This window comes from Leiobunum rupestre, chromosome 4 (genome assembly GCF_980474605.1).
Source record: "Leiobunum rupestre chromosome 4, qqLeiRupe1.1.hap1, whole genome shotgun sequence".
In the NCBI taxonomy this organism is placed as follows: Eukaryota; Metazoa; Arthropoda; class Arachnida; order Opiliones; family Sclerosomatidae; genus Leiobunum; species Leiobunum rupestre.
Window position 1 is genome coordinate 17,117,520 of NC_143387.1, and position 20,524 is coordinate 17,138,043.

Sequence of the window (20,524 nt, forward strand, 5' to 3'; positions counted from 1 at the left end):
CCAATTCATCAAAACTTCACTGTCAAATTAAATCCAATACATGAAGTTAGAAGTAAAAATCCTAAATTAACAAATCCACTTAATTATCCACAATCTGCAAATTTAGTTTAGGCAAAGTCTACATGTAATGGCTATGGATTTTAAAGTACTTACTAGATGGATTAGCTGAGTGCCAGCTGGTTCCACTATCAAACCATATATCCAATATATCTGTACCCTTGTGAACTTCCTTGTGATCATCAATTCCACTCTATAATTAACAAGAGATAAAGAAATTAAAAAAAAGTAATACAAAGAAATCTTATAGAAAAATGCATTGTTTTAAAAAATTCGTTAGTAGATTAAAATAACCAATTGATGTGCTTTTAAAGCAAGTAATAGGTGTTACATATCAAAGCATAAGACTACCAAGACCCTCCTATATTTGAATTGGGGATAAGGGTCCATGTATTCAGCCACTACCTACGTTATTTAATCAAGGCCCGTGCATGGTCGCCAAAAATATTTTTTTTCGGGTCTTTTTACTTCACCGCGTATTCCTGCGAGAGGCGCTGCTACGTCTAAAGAAATCACATGATCTTCTGAATTCGTCTGCCAAAAAGTCTTACACGATAATGGCGTAAGCGAATCGTACGGAGTGGTTTAGACCATTTATGCGGGCGTTTTTCTCATTTTTGTAAGTATTGTTTCACATATTTTTCAAATATAAATAAAATATATAAACTATTAATCCATTCTGGTGTCTTATATTGTTAACTTGATGTAGTAAAATTAATGTTCTTTACCAAATCTGAAATTTCAAGACTTTTCTGTCAATCTTATTTACCCTTTTTATCACCTTTATTTAAAATACCTAAAAATTGAAATGAAATTTATTTTCTAGGGCCTAGGTCATGCCATTTTGTGTAATCCCACAATGTGGTCTAAATGATAAAAAGATAGAAGCTGAGGGAGTGAGTTTTCACTGCTTCCCAAAAGGAGAAGATCTGAAAAGGAAATGGGTGTCTGCCGTACTAAATGAAAATATTGATCCATCAGATGCAATTAATATCAATTTAGTAGGAGCTCGAGTTTGCAGTAGGCATTTTCAGCGAAGTGATTACAGTATTAGTTGCTCTGGTCAACGAAGAAGACTTTTACCAAACGCAACGACATTTGAAAGTATTCGTATTGATGAATCTTTAGTCGCTAGCACTCCTAAAACAGTTCCTGACTTTAATAGTCAATTATTATCTAGTCATTTTATACAAAGCAGTGAAGTTCAAAGTGATATCATAAATGATGGCTCTGCAAAAAGTCCTTTCCCCAAAAAAGCAAGAATCAATGCCTCTCCACTTAATATAAGAAACTTAACTTTGTCTCCCATTGACATTTCAAATAATTCCACAAACAATGACAAAGAAAAAACTCCAATTCCAAATGTTTGTAAAAGATTGTTTACATCACATTCTCTTAACAAAACTTTTCCAACTGTTGAAACTCAAACTGAAATCCTGGGAAACCTAAAGCGTAAAGATGCATCTACTCAAACCTCCACTATTATCCAAGAGAAGCTACCAAGCGAAGATAAGTCTACTCAAGCGTGTGCTATTATTCGCTATCGCAAACCACTTGTAAATACTCATAAACAAAGAACTATACATAACATGACGAAGAAAGTTGAAAAATTGACTATGAAGCTCCAAGATTTATCAGAGAAATGCAAAAAACTAGAAATGGAAAAAAAAAGACCAAGCAAACATTGTTTAAAAAAGTTAAAGAAGCTGCTTCAGAAAACGATTTGAGGCGAAGCTTTCTACTAGAACAAATTTTAGCATTCGGGAAGGAAAAACTTCCGTACGCTGAATCAACACTGAAGATATGCTGTTTGTTATATAAGAAATCTCCTTGCGCTTACATTTTTTTAAGAGAAATTGGAATTTTACATTTACCTCACAGGGTTACACTGAAACGGTTTATAGGACACGCATCTGGGGAAGACGGTGTAACTGGGCTAATTATAAATCGACTGAAAGCAGAGTTCTCCAAGCTAAGTAACGAACATGAGAAGCTGGGATCACTGGTGATGGATGAAATGGCCATACAATCTAAACTAATTTACAACCGTAACCCAGATTCATTCTTTGGCAAAACTGTGTTTTGTATTTCAAGGACTATCGACGAACTTTAGATTACCAGTTGCTTATTTCTAAACCGCCAATTTGACTGGAGAGCAGCTTTACATGTTAACTAAAGATGTAGTTAAAGTCGTTGAAAGCACTGGATTTGTAGTATTGAGATTAGTTGCTGATAATGCAAAAACCAACACATCTGCCTTTACAAAATTTGGAAATGGAACACTAACACATGAAGTTCAACACCCTAATGATCCCGAGAGAAAGCTTTTTATAGCTTTCGATCAGAGCCATTTAATCAAAAATCTTCGAAACCAGTTCCTTGCCAGGGTGTTTTATTTCATTGGCTTGCTTATTAACTCCGACTTCATATGGTGGCTTTACAATTTACAAAAGGGCAACCTAATCAAACCTGTAAGGTTCCTAACACGAAAGGTTGAGTTCCCAACCCCTTTTGAAAAAATGAACGTATTGAGGGCTGTTCAGATATTTTCAGAACCACTCACAGCTGCATTGAGAACCGTATTAAACCTACATTTGTGTGATAAAGAAGTTGAAGAAGACTAAGAAGCAACAATCTATTTCATGGAAATGGTTTACAAATGGTACCAAATCCATGATATATCTAATCTAACCCATGGAATTTATTCTTGTAATGAAAATAAGATTAAGTTTTACAAAATTGATGACAAACGCTTAGAATGGCTGCAAGATGAGTTTTTACCCTTCATTCAAATAATTCAAGACAATGCAACTGACAAAATGGCCAAAATAACTGAAGAAACGTTTGAAGCTTTGACAATAACCACTAATTCCACGGTAGCCATAATAAAGTATCTAATTAAAGCTGGGTTTCACTACGTCCTCACAAGGAAATTTTCTAGCAGTATTGTGGAACTTACATTCTGCCATATCAGAGGTTCCGGAGGTTATAATGATCAAATGGACGTGCGACAATGTACTCTAGCATTTGAGCAACATTTAAAGATGGGTATATTAAAGGCGTCGAAGAATGGAAATTGTAGGGACACTTTCGCATCACTAAAAGCTTTGCCTCAAACCTCAGTTGTCAAAGTTGGTGATAATGAAATTTGTAAGGGACTAAATTTCTACCACTGAGTATCCGTAAAATAAATAAATTCCACAATAAATAATTAGCATTACTTTTAATATACTCGAACAAGAGATCCTATGGTCGGAAGGTGATTCTACAAGGAGGGAGCACCTAACTACTAAGGGGGACTCCCCACAGCCACTGCCCACGTTCTGCCCTGTGCTACTGCTTTACTCCCTCCTTTATACTAAGGTTATAGGGGGCGCTTTAGTCACTATTGGCATGGCGCCAACTTTGGGCCTTACAAATTGCTCAAATTCAAAGTGACGTAAATATTCAGCTAACAGAGTCTCAGTCCTTTCTTTTATCATTAATAGAGAAAGTGAATCGAAACGGTGAGTGTAAACACTATTGTTTTAGTGGTTAAAATGCCGATGAGTGATTTTTATTTAATTTTGAGTGATTTTTATTTAATTTTTCAGAACCATGCCAAATCAGTATGAAGAACTGTACCGTTGCTCTTGTCGGAGGTTACATAGTGAAAGTAGCCGATGAACATACTGAATGCTGGAACTGCCTCGAAAAGCTGATTTAGCTTATTTCTTAAGGTCCACTTTATTCCCTCATAAAAGCACAAGACCGCGGAGGGTTGAAATACCCTAGTAGACTCTTAATCGCTTTGCTGAAATCAATTTTAGACTTCGTACAGTCTAGTATCGAAAAATTTCCCAAAAAAAAAACACCTTGCCAACATATGTTAGTCATCCTACCTTATTTTCAAAACTAAGCCATTAGAATGCGATGAACATTGCAAGAATAAAGAACTCCCTAAACTTTTGTTAGAAAAATTTATTAAGCCCCTTTTACATAACTATGCAAAGGATGCCACTGATGCCAAAGCAAAGTTTAAAAAAATGAATACCAAACCCTTAGGCAGAAAGGTTATAAAAGTTTAAACTCAATGTGTACCTGATAATAATTCAAAAAATAAGCTACAAGTGATATGAGCGCAACATGTGATATTAAAACTCACTACCTACGTGATTAACGTAGAAACAATACAATGTAGTATTTTTTTGAATGTTTTGTTAAAATATCTAAAGTTTTAAAGTCTAAAATAAAGATATAATATTTAGAAACAATATCTAGTAGTTTTTAAGTTTAAAATAAAGATATAATATTTTATTTAAGGACAATTGTCTTTTTAAAATCTTGAACAATGATATCTTTATGAAAAAAGCCACCCCCAATTACAAAACCTTTAGTATTGACCCCCAGTTGCATTAGACGTATGTGCGCCATCTATCGACAACTTTTGAAACTTTAGGGGGGGAGGAGAGCGAAAAGTACTCACTGAAAAATGGCCATGCACAGGCCTTGATTAAATAACGTAGGTAGTGATTCAGCACTAGACACACGCAGGAGAAATCAAAATTAGGATTTAAGCTACCTGGCGGAGAAAAAAAGCAAATTTAACCATCCCAATCCCCTCCCTCACCCCTACAACTTCTTGCCAATCTATGAAGCAGTTTATGGTAGCATTCATTGGATGATTTGTGTATATGTTTCTGTTTTTCATTAATGTAGCCAGTTTGGCCAGTCATAAGCCTATCGTTAAAATCCCAATCGTTTCAAACTTGATAGTCTTATGATCAAAGAAATAATTGAGAATTAGGCCTATTACTCTGTTCAATAAAGCCCAATAGTTGATTTTATAAAATAAAAAGTGGTCTTGCACAACTTTTTAAAATGTTGGTCTTACGTTACAAGACACAGATTTATTAGAACATTATATTCAACTTATTTTCATCGCGGCTGTAGACTTGTTAAAGTAAGAGACTGTGACGTAAGAGCCACATTTAAACCAAAAGGTAAAATTTCTTTATAGAAAGAACTATTATTTCAGAAGCCTGTTAAATTTAAAAAGGTTGGCTTTGCCTTTTTCTGATTGGACACTAAAAAAAAACCTTTTCCCTAGAGGGTGTAGTTTTTTTATTGTCATTAGGATAATTAATTATTAGGGCAGACTACTATAGAAACAATACTATTCATATCAAAAATGCATCGGTCTTTTAGAGCACCAAACGCCCAAATTTGTAAAATTTATTCTGTTTTAATCAGAAGAAAGAGGTATTTAGAGATAATGAAGTATTTTAATGTTTCATATATAGTTTTTAAATTTGTACTTTGCCTATATTTTCATACAAATAAATTTACTTCTGTACAAACCTTCCTTAAAATGTCCTTAGGCAACAGTTCATTAACATTTTCCGTCCACCAAAAATCGGCGCCTCCGGTGTTTTTAATACGACTACATATATGATCCACAATATCCCTAAACGAAATTAAACAAGAAAATCTTAGAACTAAAAGACCTGCAAAATAATATACATATTCTACAAAAGAAATTAGTTAAACACAAGTTTCATTAAAAACTACCTTAATTTGCCAAGAAATAATTTGAAAACAGCTATAATAAATTGGCTCACTTGAACAGGCAATACCACCAGGCAAAAAGTTAAACTGATGACTTTTAACCTGAGAAAACTTTTATTTTATATTTGAAATAGTCTAATGTTAATAGTATATGAAATTATTTATGCAGTGCTACAATACTGTAAAGTATGCCAGGGCATTTCTGGCATTATTGATACAATTTTGCAAAAAACAAACAGTAATACTACCAAGAATGCTCACAAAACCAATCATTTTGTAGGTGGCACTTACGAGTAGCAAATTTATATTTGTTTTTCATCAATGGTAGTTAGATAGATAATTCAATTACATTATTTTTAATCAATAAAGCGAATTGCTGATAAACTCAGGAAAGCACTTAACAAACCCACTGCCCCTCACAACTTTAGAAAGTTTTAATTATGTATGGGCTACTAAAGTGGAAGAGGGGGGGGGGCGAAACCCAAAAACCTTGAATTTTAGGGGGGTCCCAGAGCTTTAAAAACTGTTCTTTAAAAAGCCAAAAACAACCCAGATGAAATTTGTTACATTAACTTATTTTTTATGGGGATAATCATAGCATAAGCCTTTTTTTTCTTAAACTGGTCAATTTTAAGTTTTGAACTGACCACAACATTAGAGGAGACAAAATTGGAGGAATTAAATTGTTAGTGCCACCCCACTCAATAATAATAATAATAATAATAATAATAGTGCAAGCCAATGAATTTCCTATACCCCTACTTGTTTTTACTTGTTGTATTGAATGTTATTTCAATTTACTGCAAATATTAAGTTTTAATTCCTACTGACCCAATGAAAATGAAACTTTACTTATTAATTAATGGTGAATCATCACGAGACATATCATAGAACACGGGAATAGGTGTTCCCCAGCAACGCTGCCGAGATATACACCATGCACTATTGTGTTCTAATATTGTTTTCATGGACGTTTTAGCAGATTTTGGATAAAAATTTACTTTTTCCAGACAGGCCTTTAAGAAAAGGATTTTACGTTAAACAGATTTTAAAAGTACATCATGCAAAAATACTTCCTAAACACTTACCAATGCTGTTTCTTTAATGGATTCCACATCCATGAACCATTGTTTGCTGGCTCTTATTATAATAGGTTGTTTTGTTCTCCAATCATAAGGATAGCTATGAATGTAATTTTCACGAAGAACTACCTTAGATCCCAAAAGCTTTAAAACTTTACTTGAGCCTTCATTTAAAACATAGTGCCCTTTCAAATAATCTCCAGCAGCTTCAACAAACAGCCCATGTTCATCTACCAAAGATTCCTATAGTAAATAAAATTTTAAAGAAAATTCTAATTTTAAGTACACAAAGGATTCAAAGCCACTATATAAATTGTTTTAAATATTAAAACGAAATTATGGCATACAAATATTCAATTCATACCTCAGTTTTTATTTTATATTTCATAGCTAATTTAAAGTCATCAGCACCATGATTTGGTGCAGTGTGAACTAGGCCAGTTCCTTTTTCAATTGTTACATGTGCTCCTTCCAAGATTGGTAGTAGTTTATCCTTTTTCAATGGATGATGATAAGAGCACTGATTTAATAAATCACCTGAGGTAATGCAGTAAAATAAAAATGATAAGAATTTTAAAGATTGACAATTTCATTTTAAAAAACGAATTACCATTTAAAAACAATTACTACAGAAAAAAAATATTTAGAAGTAATTAAGGATTTTTAGTTTATTTCTTTTTAAAAAGGTTTGAAACTCATTGTACTACAGAAACATTAAGAATTGCCAAATTTTTTCAAAAAAATGCCAAATATGAACCTAACCTTCAAAACATATTAGGACTTTCAAGGTGGTATTGAACTTTTCATTCAAATGCTTGATAGTGCCTTCAGCTACAATCCATAGGTTAGATGATGCATTGCATTCAACCAAACAATACCTGCAAGTCAAACAATTTCCTTTTTTACTTGGAGATGGAACCATGAAAAACGTTTTTGAACAAAAATCCTCAAATTGACTTTGGTCAGATTGAAATGGAACAATGAATGAAAGAATTATAACTTTTGTTTAACAAAAACTTGATATTGCACAGTGTTTTCAAGTCGACTTTTTGCAGCCAAAATTAAATACCAATAAAATGTAACATAACATTATATATTCTTATGTGATTTTGTGCGTAGAATCGGAAAACATTTATCATTTTTTTCTATGTGACACCAGGAGGCCAAACGTTTTCCTTACGGAATTTTTCAGGATTTTTTAGCGCAATTTATGTTTAGGGTGGTCATAGACGTTACTTGAAAGTTTGGTAAGTCCATAATAAATACAACCACTGAAAATTGAATATAAAGGTTCAAATTTCATCAAAATGTGGCCTTTTCAAATGGCTTTTTTTAAAAGAGTGCAAGTAGATGCAAGTAATTTTAGAATTATCTCGTTGAGAATTTTGTGTAGAATACCATGCAAAAACTATGAGAGGTAAACGTCATCAAGGTGTGTAGGTACAGCAACTTTTATAACATGCAAAAAATCCTATTTTCATCGGGAATTTTATCATGTCTTTGATCATCTTGTTTTCTTTAAAACTACTACAAAACACACCATATAGGATAACATACAACTTTTCCCACCCTCTGTTCTTATCTGTCGGTTTATCTAAAACCATTATATACGAACATGGTAAAAAATAATACCTGTAAATAGTTGGCGGGATTTCGAACTTGGATGCTTACGTTTACATTTTTATGTCAACCACCGCGCCTTATCTTAATTCGAGTAAATTACGCATATTTAAAAAAAAATTGTGACAATTTAAACAATATTTAAGATTAGAGCATTTTGAAGTAATTTTTTAACTAAAATAAAGATATACCATTCACAACTTCCTCTTCTCGATTCCCGCAGGCTAAATAAAGAATAGGTAGTGTTGATTAAAACATTCGGAATATGGATATGCGCAAATTTTATGATTATAATTAGGCGTAGGGCCCAATTTCAATCATTTTGAGTTTATTAATATAAACTTAATGTTTAATATCCTCTTAGAAATATCCTGCACTAAGTTCGAATAATCCGGTTTACATTCAGACGTGCAGCTACACTTATTCATTCAAACGCAAACGGTGCGATTCTTAAATTTACGCCAATGTGACGTCCGTCCAGAACTACCTTTCAGTGTCTTAACACTAGTTGTATTTAATCTTTCCCTTTCTTAAAAAGTTAAGATGAAACAGTGTTGCGAATGCCAATTTTAAAACATTTGGGCTACCAGTTTCTTTGGTTGTTATGGACAAAATTTCTTAACTTTTAATGGCAAACATTCATCAAGATCTGGTTAAATCGATCTCGGACACCGAGGCTCACTGTAGTTTTGGAAGTGAGAAGACACATTAAAAAAATAAAGGATCTTACCAACTAACAGGCGAATTAGACATGTAAGGTATAAAGATTTGGTGGAGATTTTCATGAAGAAAAACGAACTCGAAGAAGAATTACGAATTTTTTTAAAGAAAATTAAGTGTACATCACGCTTTACGTCCCACGAAACAGAAGAACAGTCGGTAATTACAAAAATTAAGAACTTAAAATGCCAGTTTCGAAAGAAATACGAAAGCTGCTGGTGTGTAGGAACCCGATTTTTCAAGAAGCATGCTACTTGGTTGGACACTCCTTTCAGCATTCAAAGACTTGAAACTACACCAGATAGCGATAACCCGCCAAACAAGAATGGTTTAGGCTGAGTTCGCGATCAAAGAGAAGACAAGTGGCAGCTCTATCAAGTAGCTTGACTGAGCAACCTTTGCCGAAAGTTTTGAAGACTGTCCAGTTGTGTACTATGCGAGCTGGACAAAACACCTTGTCGAATCTTTTAAAAGAAGCCCTTAAAAGTCCAAAAAAGGAACCACAGGTCCTTAATAACTTTAAAGAAATAAACAATATACGTAGATATACACCGCCAGAGGCATTTGCTCTAATAATTGAAGAAAACCTAACGGTTAAAACTTATAATAGTTTGCGAGAAGGTGAAATCCTTGAAATAAAAAAACAGATATATCAGCAGTACTACCTCTACAAACACTATTAAATCACACAGCTTCTCGCATTGTGGAACTTCAATCGGAAGTCCTTAATAGGTATTTTGATATATTAGGTACGAACGAACTGAATTTAACTTTATTTATGTCTTGGGGATTTGACGGAAGTACCGGGCACTCACACCACAAGCAGAAATATTTAAATAACAGCACTTTACATGACGATGATCAGAGCCTATTTGCCACAACCGTTATTCCACTGCAGTTAAAATCGGAGAATGGGCACGTTTTATGGAAAAACCCAACGCCTCAATCTGTGCGATATTGCCGACCTTTGAGACTTGTCTTTTGTAAAGAGACCTCTCAGGTAATTTAAGGAGAAAAGAATAAGGTTGACGAGGAAATTATAAATCTTTCACCAAATGAGCTTTACATCAGTACTAATATAAAAATAACTATCACGCATGACTTATCCTTAACAGTTATTGATGGAACAGGGACTAAATCAGAGAAATCCTGCCCTATTTGTGGAGCAACTCCTTCTCAATTAAATAAGATTGAAACACGTAAATTTGTCCCAATGCCTAATAATCTCAAACACGGAATAAGCCCACTTTATGCCTGGATTCGATGTCTCGAATTTTGCCTACATCTCGGGTACCGAAATTGCGATGGTTTGAAATGTTGGCGAGTTGACGGGACAGTAAAAAAACGAAAAAAAAGACATACAAGATCAAATTAAGACAAAATTGGCATTAAGAGTTGACTTTCCAAAACCTGGTGGTAGTGGATCTTTGAATGATGGGAATACGGCACAAAGGGTGTTTCCCAAAAGCAACAGAAGGGTATTTGCTGATATTCTTGGGTTAGAGCTGTGGTTGGTGGAACAACTCCACGTAATTTTGGTTGCAATATCATGTGGATTACCAATAAATGAGAAAAAATTTGGAGTTCTGTAAAAATTTCCTAGAAAAATAGGTTGACACATGCGGTTTTTTATTACATGCCAGTTAGCGACCATAGGATTCTGGTCCACGGAAAAGATATTGTCAAGGCTGCCACGCTACCTTTGGGAATGCTGAGTGAACAAGCTGCAGAATCAAGAAACAAATTGTATGGGCAGTACAGAGAATTTCATGCTCGTAAAACCAGTAGCAGACAACCTCGAAGACGTCTTTAACAGGTCATTAGATTCCTCCGACCCAATAATTTCCGATTATTCTCTATACGCAAGAAAACGAAAAAAAAACCAAACTCTACCGTCAGCTGTTATAAGTTTGCTAAGAGTAGCAGATTACTTCCCATTAGAACCAAAATCGACCGGCGCGGAAGAACAACAAGTACAAGATAACAATTCAGACGAACTTTTTGAATGCATTGCTGATATGCAAGCAATTGTTTTAGAAAATGAAATTCCTTCTTAGAAACCATTTAATATTCATTATGATTATGTCAATGTGTAACTCATTTGCAATATAAATACATATTTAAAAAACAGTTTTATTTGGATAAATAGACATTTTAATAGGTTTAAAAGGAATTAATTTTCATTTTTGCCTTTAATTATTGAAAAACAAACTTTTTATATCAAGGTTTCAAATCCCTTTTCAGTCAACTTTTACGACACTTCTATCATCTAATAAATTTTGTTTCTGTATGTTATGCTTTCAACACTTCTGTTAAATTCATTGAATAAACGCCGTTTAGTAAGTTAAAACATTTAATTCAAATAGGTTACGAACAATAATTATTATACATCTAATCAACACGAAGAGACAATGCGTTATGTCAAGAGTACAAACCTCCCTGACCTTATAAAACAAGCCAGGCATAACTACCATGTAGGACATAATAAATTTATCACAGTCTATTTCCAATAACTTCTATACACGTAACAACTTTAATTGTTTAATTTGCGTACTTTGTGGCGTAGATTTGATAAGTTCAAAGTTTTTAAGGGCACAATTATTCATTAAATTCTGGTCGCACACCTTTCTTCAGTATAGTATCAGTCAACACAGCGTAAAGCTAAGTAAAATTTAAATTTCCAATTGAAATGCTATTGGAATACTACATGTATATCTTAATTTTAGTTAATAAAAGAAATTTTGTCCATAACAACCAAAGAAACTGGTAGCCCAAATGTTTTAAAATTGGCATTCGCTACACTGTTTCATCTTAACTTTTTAAGAAAGGGAAAGATTAAATACAACTAGTGTTAAGACACTGAAAGGTAGTTCTGGACGGACGTCACATTGGCGTAAATTTAAGAATCTCACAGTTTGCGTTTGAATGAATAAGTGTAGCTGCACGTCTGAATGTAAACCGGATTATTCGAACTTAGTGCAGGATATTTCTAAGAGGATATTAAACATTAAGTTTATATTAATAAACTCAAAATGATTGAAATTGGGCCCTACGCCTAATTATAATCATAAAATTTGCGCATATCCATATTCCGAATGTTTTAATCAACACTACCTATTCTTTATTTAGCCTGCGGGAATCGAGAAGAGGAAGTTGTGAATGGTATATCTTTATTTTAGTTAAAAAATTACTTCAAAATTCCCGATGAAAATAGGATTTTTTGCATGTTATAAAAATTGGTGTATCTACACACCTTGACGACGTTTACCTCTCATAGTTTTTGCATTGTATTCTACACAAAATTCTCCACGAGATAATTCTAAAATTACTTGCATCTACTTGCACTCTTTTATAAAAAAGCCATTTGAAAAGGCCACATTTTGATGAAATTTGAACATTTACATTCAATTTTCAGCGGTTGTATTTATTATAAACTTACCAAACTTTCAAGTAACGTCTATGACCACCCAAACATATATTGCGCTAAAAAATCCTGAAAAATTCCGTAAAGAAAAAATTTGGCCTCCTGGTGTCACATAGAAAAAAAAATGATAAATGTTTTCCGATTCTACGCACAAAATCCCATAAGAATATAGGCTATAATGTTATGTTACATTTTATCAGTATTTAACTTTCGCTGCCAAAAGTCGATTTGAAAACACTGTGCATTGGTCAGATAGATTCCAGAGATTTTTCTTGATTCACAAAAACTATACCCCAATAAACTTGTATAGGTAGGGAAGTTTTTATTTAATTAAGGTTAAGTTAATTAATTTTATATATATATATTGTAAGGACCGCCATTGAGGGCGCCCCAGGAGGGGGCAAACTCCAACACCTCTAGTGGTTAAATACCAGAGGTGCAGGAGAAATAGATATAGATGAAGACGAGACTAGAGAGGGGAATGTATGAGACAAGCGGCGGAACAATTAAACGTAAGAAAGGATCGTTGAGTAAACTAGTGAGTGCTAATAAAATATAATTTATGTTGTTTAACCAAACTCAGGCGTCTCTTATATATAAAAATCTAAGTAATTTATTGTAATACTCGCTACGTAGAAGAGAGTTCATTACAATAGTTTTTTGGTATTACCAATTCACCTCATCTAAATTAATTAGAACTTGCAAATCAAAAAATATCAAACCTATTCCGTGACGAAAAAGCAACAGCTTCATTAGCTGGTAGTGTCCATGGTGTTGTAGTCCAAATTATGAGACTTATCTTCTTGTTTCCTAAACACAAAAAATGTACAGTCCAATTGTTATTTTAAACAGGATTTTTGATGCTTTTAAGTAAATATTCTGAAATTTGAATTACATTCCTTAAATTTATCTCAATTTCAAAGCAGTTCTTTCAAGAATAATTATCTGCTAGGTTAATACCGAAGGCACCATATTAGTCCCAAGTCATCTAGCGACTTATAATGCCTTTAAACAGGTGGCCAGGTTACAACGTGTAGGAGGGTGGTGGCATGCCCTTCATACTATGCGAGCCAACAGCTTCCTACATAAACTATTATCGTTAACCTTGTAAGGGACTAAATTTCTACCACTGGGTATCTGTAAAATAAATAAATTCCACTAGAAATAATTAGCATTACTTTTAATATACTAGAACAAGAGATCCTATGGTCTGAAGGTGATTCTACAAGGAGGGAGCACCTAACTACTCAGGGGGACTCCCCACAGCAACTGCCCTGTGCTACTGCTTTACTCCGTCCTTTATACTAAGGTTATAGGGGGCGCTTTAGTCACTATTGGCTTGGCGTCAACTTTGGGCCTTACAACCTTTACAAGTTTTGATGGAAAGGAGTAACCGAGGGGGGGGGAAACCCCTTTAAACAGTGGGGAGATAACTTGCAAACTTAACGCAGAAGGAGTAGTGCCGAGTTTTCACCCAGTGCCACAAGCTGGGATCGAACCCGGCTGCTCTTGCTGCAAGGCGAAAGCTATAACCACTCTGCCACCCCACCTGGCAGGTGCCATTACTATACAACATTCGAGCTTCCCCTTAGTCATGACAGTCATTGTAAAAACTAATAAAAGGTACATGCATATGATAAATGAAATTAGGTTTTACCTATATGTGTCTTCCAAAATTCTGGAAAATCTGCAAGATCAAATTCCACAAAAACTGAATTGCTATAATATAAAACATTTTTATATACATATAGAAACAAGTACATAAAAGAGCTCTCAGAGAGAAATAACATCTTCCCATACTGTTAATGCTATTCATTTGAAACATATGCACTCGCACCATCTCACTGATTCTTCAACATATGTTTTGGAATAAATCGGATCCACCGATTTCCTAACACTATTACCAGGAATCCATAACGTTACTTGGAATGAATATCTCCACATATCCCCTGTGGTATTTTGTGGCGGAACATTATGGGTTGGGGAAAAAACGCTAGTTTTCATCATCAGAAAAAAATTGCAGAAGCCATCCCCATAGTTCATTTAGATGTTTTTCCACTATTAGAATCTGCAATAGATGAGTCATTAAAACCAATTCATGATTTAGAAAAAACAGTAGTTTGTAACAAAGCTTCAAAGAAAAGAACGATTATAATGGTCCATAAAGATAGTCTATTTTCCTCCAAATCCTGAGCAAAGGTCCAACAGCTCAGGTTTAGAAGCATGGAGTGAAGCAAATTGGTATAAAAATCCTGTGAGTGTTATCATAACATCCAACAAATTAAAGGCAATCCTATCATGATATTATTTCAAACGTGTATTCCATAGTGCTTGGCACAAAGTGTTAAAACCATTGTATGAACTAAATACAGTCTTAAAACCGGCGTGGAGGGAATATTGACAATGCTGTTCTCTATCCCTTACCAAAACATAAGTTGGATTTTAGTTGGTATTTAGTTGGTATACACATTTTAGTTGATGTTAAGTTGGTTTTAAGTAGGCTCAAGTGGTCAGAATATTTCAATAAACTAGTTAAAGGGGGTAATAAGTTGATGGGAAAATACTTTTTCTTTAAGTTGGTAATTAGTTGGTTTTTGGTGGTCAGAAAATTACATATTATTTGTAAGTTAGTATTTAGTTGGTTTTAAGTTGGTATTTGGAACAAATACCAACTTAAAACCAACTAAATACTCAAGTATTTCCTAGACCACTTATTTTTTGGTAAGGGTAAATATGTTGATTTCCGAAACAACTGCTTTTAACCGTTTTTTAAGTTATAACTTTTTTCTTATTCATGCATATTTGGTCTATCAGAACTTATAAACATTATAATCAACTCCACCAAAGACCCTAATTAGCAAGCAGATGACAGTCAAGTGGTTTTAAGAGAGGAAGAGCTAACACTCGGCTTATAAGCTCGATCTATATATTCCGCCACAATGCCGGGTAATCAAAGCCGTTATTAGTTCCAAGTAGCATTATGGATTCCTGCATTTACATACAAAAACATTGTTCAAAAATGGTAAATATTCATAGGCAGTGTAATTTTATTACAGTAATATATGCACATTGAAAACTGGATTGAGTCTACATAGCGTAAATGACTACTTCTCTCATAAGAGATATATGTATTAACTATTTATCATAAACCCTTTTACTAAAGTAGGTATCTCCGACCATTCAAATACATACGAGCTCACTACTTAATCGTCCTGGTATTATTTATTAATAAATTATTGATACCAACCTGACATGCTTTGGATTATATTCAAGCTCAGCTTCAGCTAAAGCAGTTCTGTGCAATAAAAATTATTCCAAAATAAATGGTATAGCATTTTCCAAAAATAAACTAAAATTTAGGATAAAACTATTGTAAAAATTTTGTATATTATTTAGTTTTTCGTATAAGTTTAATAACTGCTCTATATAAATATGAACTATTAACAAAATAACCTACACTGAACTAGTTTTCGATTATGGCATCATTGGCTGTATAGATATTCTATATATTGGTTATTGCTCTGACTGGATACTTATACTACTCACACAAATGTGTCTGATAAAAGGACATCTTTTTTTATACTTAAAGGGGCTCCAAAGTTCGGTGGAAAAAAAAGAAAATTGAGCATGCTTCTCATTCCCCCCAACCCCTCACTCGGCCTTCGCAGAGGCAGGCAGAGTCAACCGTAAATTTCGCACTTTACTGACTTTACACACATTTTGCCACCAAACTTTGGAGCCCCTTTAATGCCTAATGCCTCAATTATTTGACAACAAAAACGTATGCGGAAACCAAAAAATATTGAGGGGGAGCTCGGAAGGTTTGCAAAAAATAAAATCTGCATTCAAGCAATGTATATTTAGACCTCTTTATTAAGTTGCTTAACATTAAATTTAATTTAATTTAGTTTTTCACTCGAAGATCTATTTGGTCCGTGTTTCGCGTCATTTTGTTTGCTCGAAGATCTATTGGTATGAGCTATTTGTAAGTTTTTAAATTTTTTCAAATTTGTTTAAGGTTTAGCTTATTTATCCCTTTTCATAATGGACTAATCTACTTATTCGCTAATTGTAGCATTGCAGTCCATAGGTAGTTCCTTTTAACGTTACATATTGCTTATCCCTTACCAAAAAATAAGTTGGTTTTTAGTTGATATTAAGTTGGTTTACACATTTTAGTTAATATTAAGTTGGTTTCAAGTAGGCTCAAGTTGCCAGTATATTTCAAGAAACTAGTTAAAGGGGTAATAAGTTGGTTTTAAGGTGACTGGAAAATACTTATTTTTAAGATGGTTTCAAGTTGGCTTTAAGTTGACTCCTTTAAGCAAAATCAGAGTTCGTTTTAAGTTGGCTTTAAGTTGCCTCCATTAAGCGAAATCAGAGTTGGTTTTATGTCTACTTCTAGTTGTTATTAAGTGGTTTTTAAGTAGGTTTTAAGTTAGTATTTAGTTGGTATTTGTCTCAAATACCAACTTAATACCAAGTTTAAGTAGTTTTTAGAAAACTTATTTTTTGGTTAGGGTAACATGAAACCCCTTTGGAGATTTCTAGCAAAAAGCCCGCAGTTTCATTTCTGGATTTCCCTGAAAGTAACTATAGCGTTTGGGGACTAAAACCTTTTAAGTTAGTTGGAAAGGTCAAAGTTGGCATCAGCATACCTACAATTTTCAGGGATGAGCACAATAACTAATAGTTATTGAAAAAATCTACAAACATTATTTTTTATTTCTTTGGATTTGAAATTTCTTTTAAAAATAAAAACAAAATAGCTAATAAACCTTCATTAACAGGCAACAAAAATGGCAAAGGTAAAATTACTTAATTGGCAGAGGTGCTGAAAATACACCCCTAATGCCATATATGTTGCTGTTTAAGGGCCAGGCCTATAGAAAAAAAGGTCCACACAGCCTTGTACAAAAATTAGAAATTCAGTTACCATATCCTTATAGATCTATCCTCAATAGATGGTAAAATGAGTGCCTACCTACTAGAAGGAGACCAGTAGACTGGTTTATAGGCTCTGTAGATGAGTCCCTAGAACAAAATTAATTGCTTTAAAATTTTAACAATTCAATTAAAATATTGATGTAATCAAAAGTGACATACAGGAAGTCCACTAAAAAATGAACCAGGGCGAATATTTGTAAATCTGTTTTAGGTACTATTAGGAAATTTTCAAGTCGTATACAAGATGTAGGGGGAAACCTATTGCGAAAATGTCAAAAACTAACTCGAGAACCGAAAATGTTAGAAAGTTGGTTCTAATCAGAAAAGTGTTCCAAGTTACTTTATAAGTACAAAAAGCTTTGACCTGATCAGATTTGACCAATAGGAAGCCCAGAAATGCTAGATGAAAAACAATAAGGTCGTTAAGTTGATAACGTGTTGAAAGCGAGGTTCGGGAGCTAATAACTCTAAAGATACTCGTGTTAGAGTACTGAAATTTGCTACACATCCTCATCAGGATTGAAGGTCTTTAGTTTAAAAATGTCAATGACCTTGAACTATGTATTCAAGGTCATCCAAAAACTAACGCGAGAACTGTAGTGTTAGAAAGTTGGTTCCAATTAGAAACGTGTTCCACGTCATATTGTAGGTCTAATTAGCTTTGATTCGATTGAATTTGACCAATAGGAAGTCGAGGAACTGTTTTTCAAAAACAACAAATGTTGGTGGTCGTCATGACAACAACATTTAAAAATATTTTCAAATGACATTTTATTTTATGCTAAGCCTAATATTCATTCGAAGTTTATTTTTGTAAGCACAAAGTTAGTTTTTTCTTTAGAAATAATAAAGTTTTGTTTACTATTCGAGAAAAGGTCGAAATGGTTCGCTTATTTTATGAAAATGGGAGAAATGCGCGCTTAGCAGCGGCAATTTTTCAAGGTCATTAAAATTTTTGATCTAAAGACCCTTAATCCTTAATTTCAGTACTCTAACACAAGTATCTTTAGAGTTATCAGCTCCCGAACCTCGCTTTCGACACGTTATCAACTTAACGACCTTATTGTTTTTCATCTAGCATTTCCGGGCTTCCTATTGGTCAAATCCGATCAGGTCAAAGCTATTGGTACTTAAAAAGAACTCTTATGGTTCTTGAGTTAGTTTTTTGATGACCTTGAAGACATGGTTCAAGGTCATCGACATTTTCGCAGTAGCTTTCCCCCTACATCTTGTATACGACTTGAAAATTTCCAAATCGTACCTAAAACAGATTTTGAGATATTTGCCCTGGTTCATTTTTTAGTAGACACCCTGTATAACCCAATACCTATGCACCTTTAAAAATAGCTATCATAGCCAACTATATGGAAATATAGCACCAACATTCTCTATCTTGAGGCTTAGCACAATTTTATAAACTTTTCGTCACTTGTGCATAGAGATACGTTCTAAAATGCCACAATTGCAAGGTGGCTTCGGAGTGCCAAACATTTATGATTTTTATGTTGTATTTTTTTAACCTGTACTATACTCTATACACTACACTTTTGGGTTTCATGTTGTTTTTAAAGTAATGTCTTTTTCAAGATGGTAAATGATAAGCTCAAAACAGGCTAAATAATAGAGTAAATACCTGAACTCTACTAAATTTCTTTTCTTTAAGTTATGTATTAGCGTATTATCATTAATTAACTGCAACAGTCATTATCTACCTTACAGACTGTCATTTTCAACTACTAATACAATTTATAGACCTTGTTAGACAAAAATGGTCACCACTTCAATGTAGTGGTACCATTTAGGTAAGGTACTTACAACATTACCAAATATAATTCAAACCTTCGAGTAACAGATCCAAAACGTTTGAAGTTCTTTGCAAATATAGTTTGGACAAGATGTTAGATATTTGTTACTCCAGTCTCCCATTATACCCCAATGTTTAAATGACTCTTCTTGAGTTTTTACAGTCTCCATAGAAAAATGGTGAGCTATTATTGTATAATTTAAAGCGTTTTAGTGATTTACAATAATTTGTTTCACATCAAGAATGCATTCATATACAAAGACTATGATACCATTCTCACATACTTGATAGCGTAACTGAGTCCGCTTTTTTTATGTAAACAGAGTTCACTAGGCTGTAAATGAGTATCGTAAAATATTAAAAGCAGATTAACTTTATTTCAGAAGAATGAGGAGATGGGTTTAGAACTTCGGCCTTCCCATATTTTCTTGGCATGTGAATGCATTCTTGGTAATACAGCATGCGAATAATTGGATTCCTTGGCATTTTTATTTCACAAACTACATAACACTAAGGACAGCGTATTCATGATATTACAGAATTATACTATCACCTTTTACTTCAGTTCTTGACAAAATAAGACACAACACAATAAAATGCAATACTTCAAACCTAACGGAGCCCTTAATGTCCTGAGCAAAATACTAGATTTTACAGAATTAACTATGAAATAAAATATTTAATTTATAAAGAATTAATATTTTTTAAATGGTGCATCCAAAATCCAACCTTGTCATAAAATTAAGTAGGTCATTGTGATGCATTACTCTTGATAGAAAACACAAAAATTATATTTACGTAATTTTTGTTCCCTAGCACTAAAAGAGACAAGTAGTAACACTCTTAATAGTTTCATTATAAAAGTTGTAATATTCATATCCAAATATGGTCCTTCAATAGTGAATTACATTGAAGCCCTCTAAAAGCACTATGAAAAAAATTATTTCAATAAGCCCTACCAATCCCACAATTACCAATGCATGCATATTCAATTTAAAAGGAATATAGCCTAGTGTTCTCTAAGAAAAACCTTTAATTACATTAATTTAAACATGTTTAAATAATAAAAATAACCTTAACCACAAAATTGAAAAGACGCAGAAATAAAAAAATGGGACCCTTTTAAATTAATTACGAGTGGCAGTGACAAAAGTCCCCATTGCCAAATCATTTTCAGCCATTCAAAATACTAAAATTATATCATCTTTAACAAAACCACACAATTATTGCATAAGTAAAACTTCTTTAATGTTAATAGTAAATTTTAAATTCTTTGTATTTATTTTTATTAATTCAAATTTCTTTTGATACCCTTACCAAAAA

At 33.4% G+C, this 20,524-nt stretch overlaps 1 protein-coding gene across 4 annotated transcripts in view; it reads right to left on the reverse strand.

Annotated features, from left to right (window-relative positions):
* The window catches only part of IleRS-m (Isoleucyl-tRNA synthetase, mitochondrial), a 60,548-nt gene that overhangs the window by 31,381 nt on the left and 8,643 nt on the right, over window positions 1-20,524 (reverse strand). For all 4 annotated transcript variants that reach the window (XM_090171256.1, XM_090171254.1, XM_090171255.1 and 1 more), the window contains 11 exons: window positions 19,237-19,385; window positions 17,435-17,484; window positions 15,698-15,745; window positions 14,108-14,169; window positions 13,173-13,260; window positions 7,449-7,564; window positions 7,051-7,223; window positions 6,693-6,929; window positions 6,457-6,620; window positions 5,398-5,503; window positions 154-250 (listed from right to left, as the gene is read on the reverse strand). In XM_090171256.1, coding sequence (XP_090027382.1) covers window positions 154-250; window positions 5,398-5,503; window positions 6,457-6,620; window positions 6,693-6,929; window positions 7,051-7,223; window positions 7,449-7,564; window positions 13,173-13,260; window positions 14,108-14,169; window positions 15,698-15,745; window positions 17,435-17,484; window positions 19,237-19,385 — 1,290 coding nt within the window. The remainder of the gene's footprint in view (window positions 1-153; window positions 251-5,397; window positions 5,504-6,456; window positions 6,621-6,692; window positions 6,930-7,050; window positions 7,224-7,448; window positions 7,565-13,172; window positions 13,261-14,107; window positions 14,170-15,697; window positions 15,746-17,434; window positions 17,485-19,236; window positions 19,386-20,524) is intronic.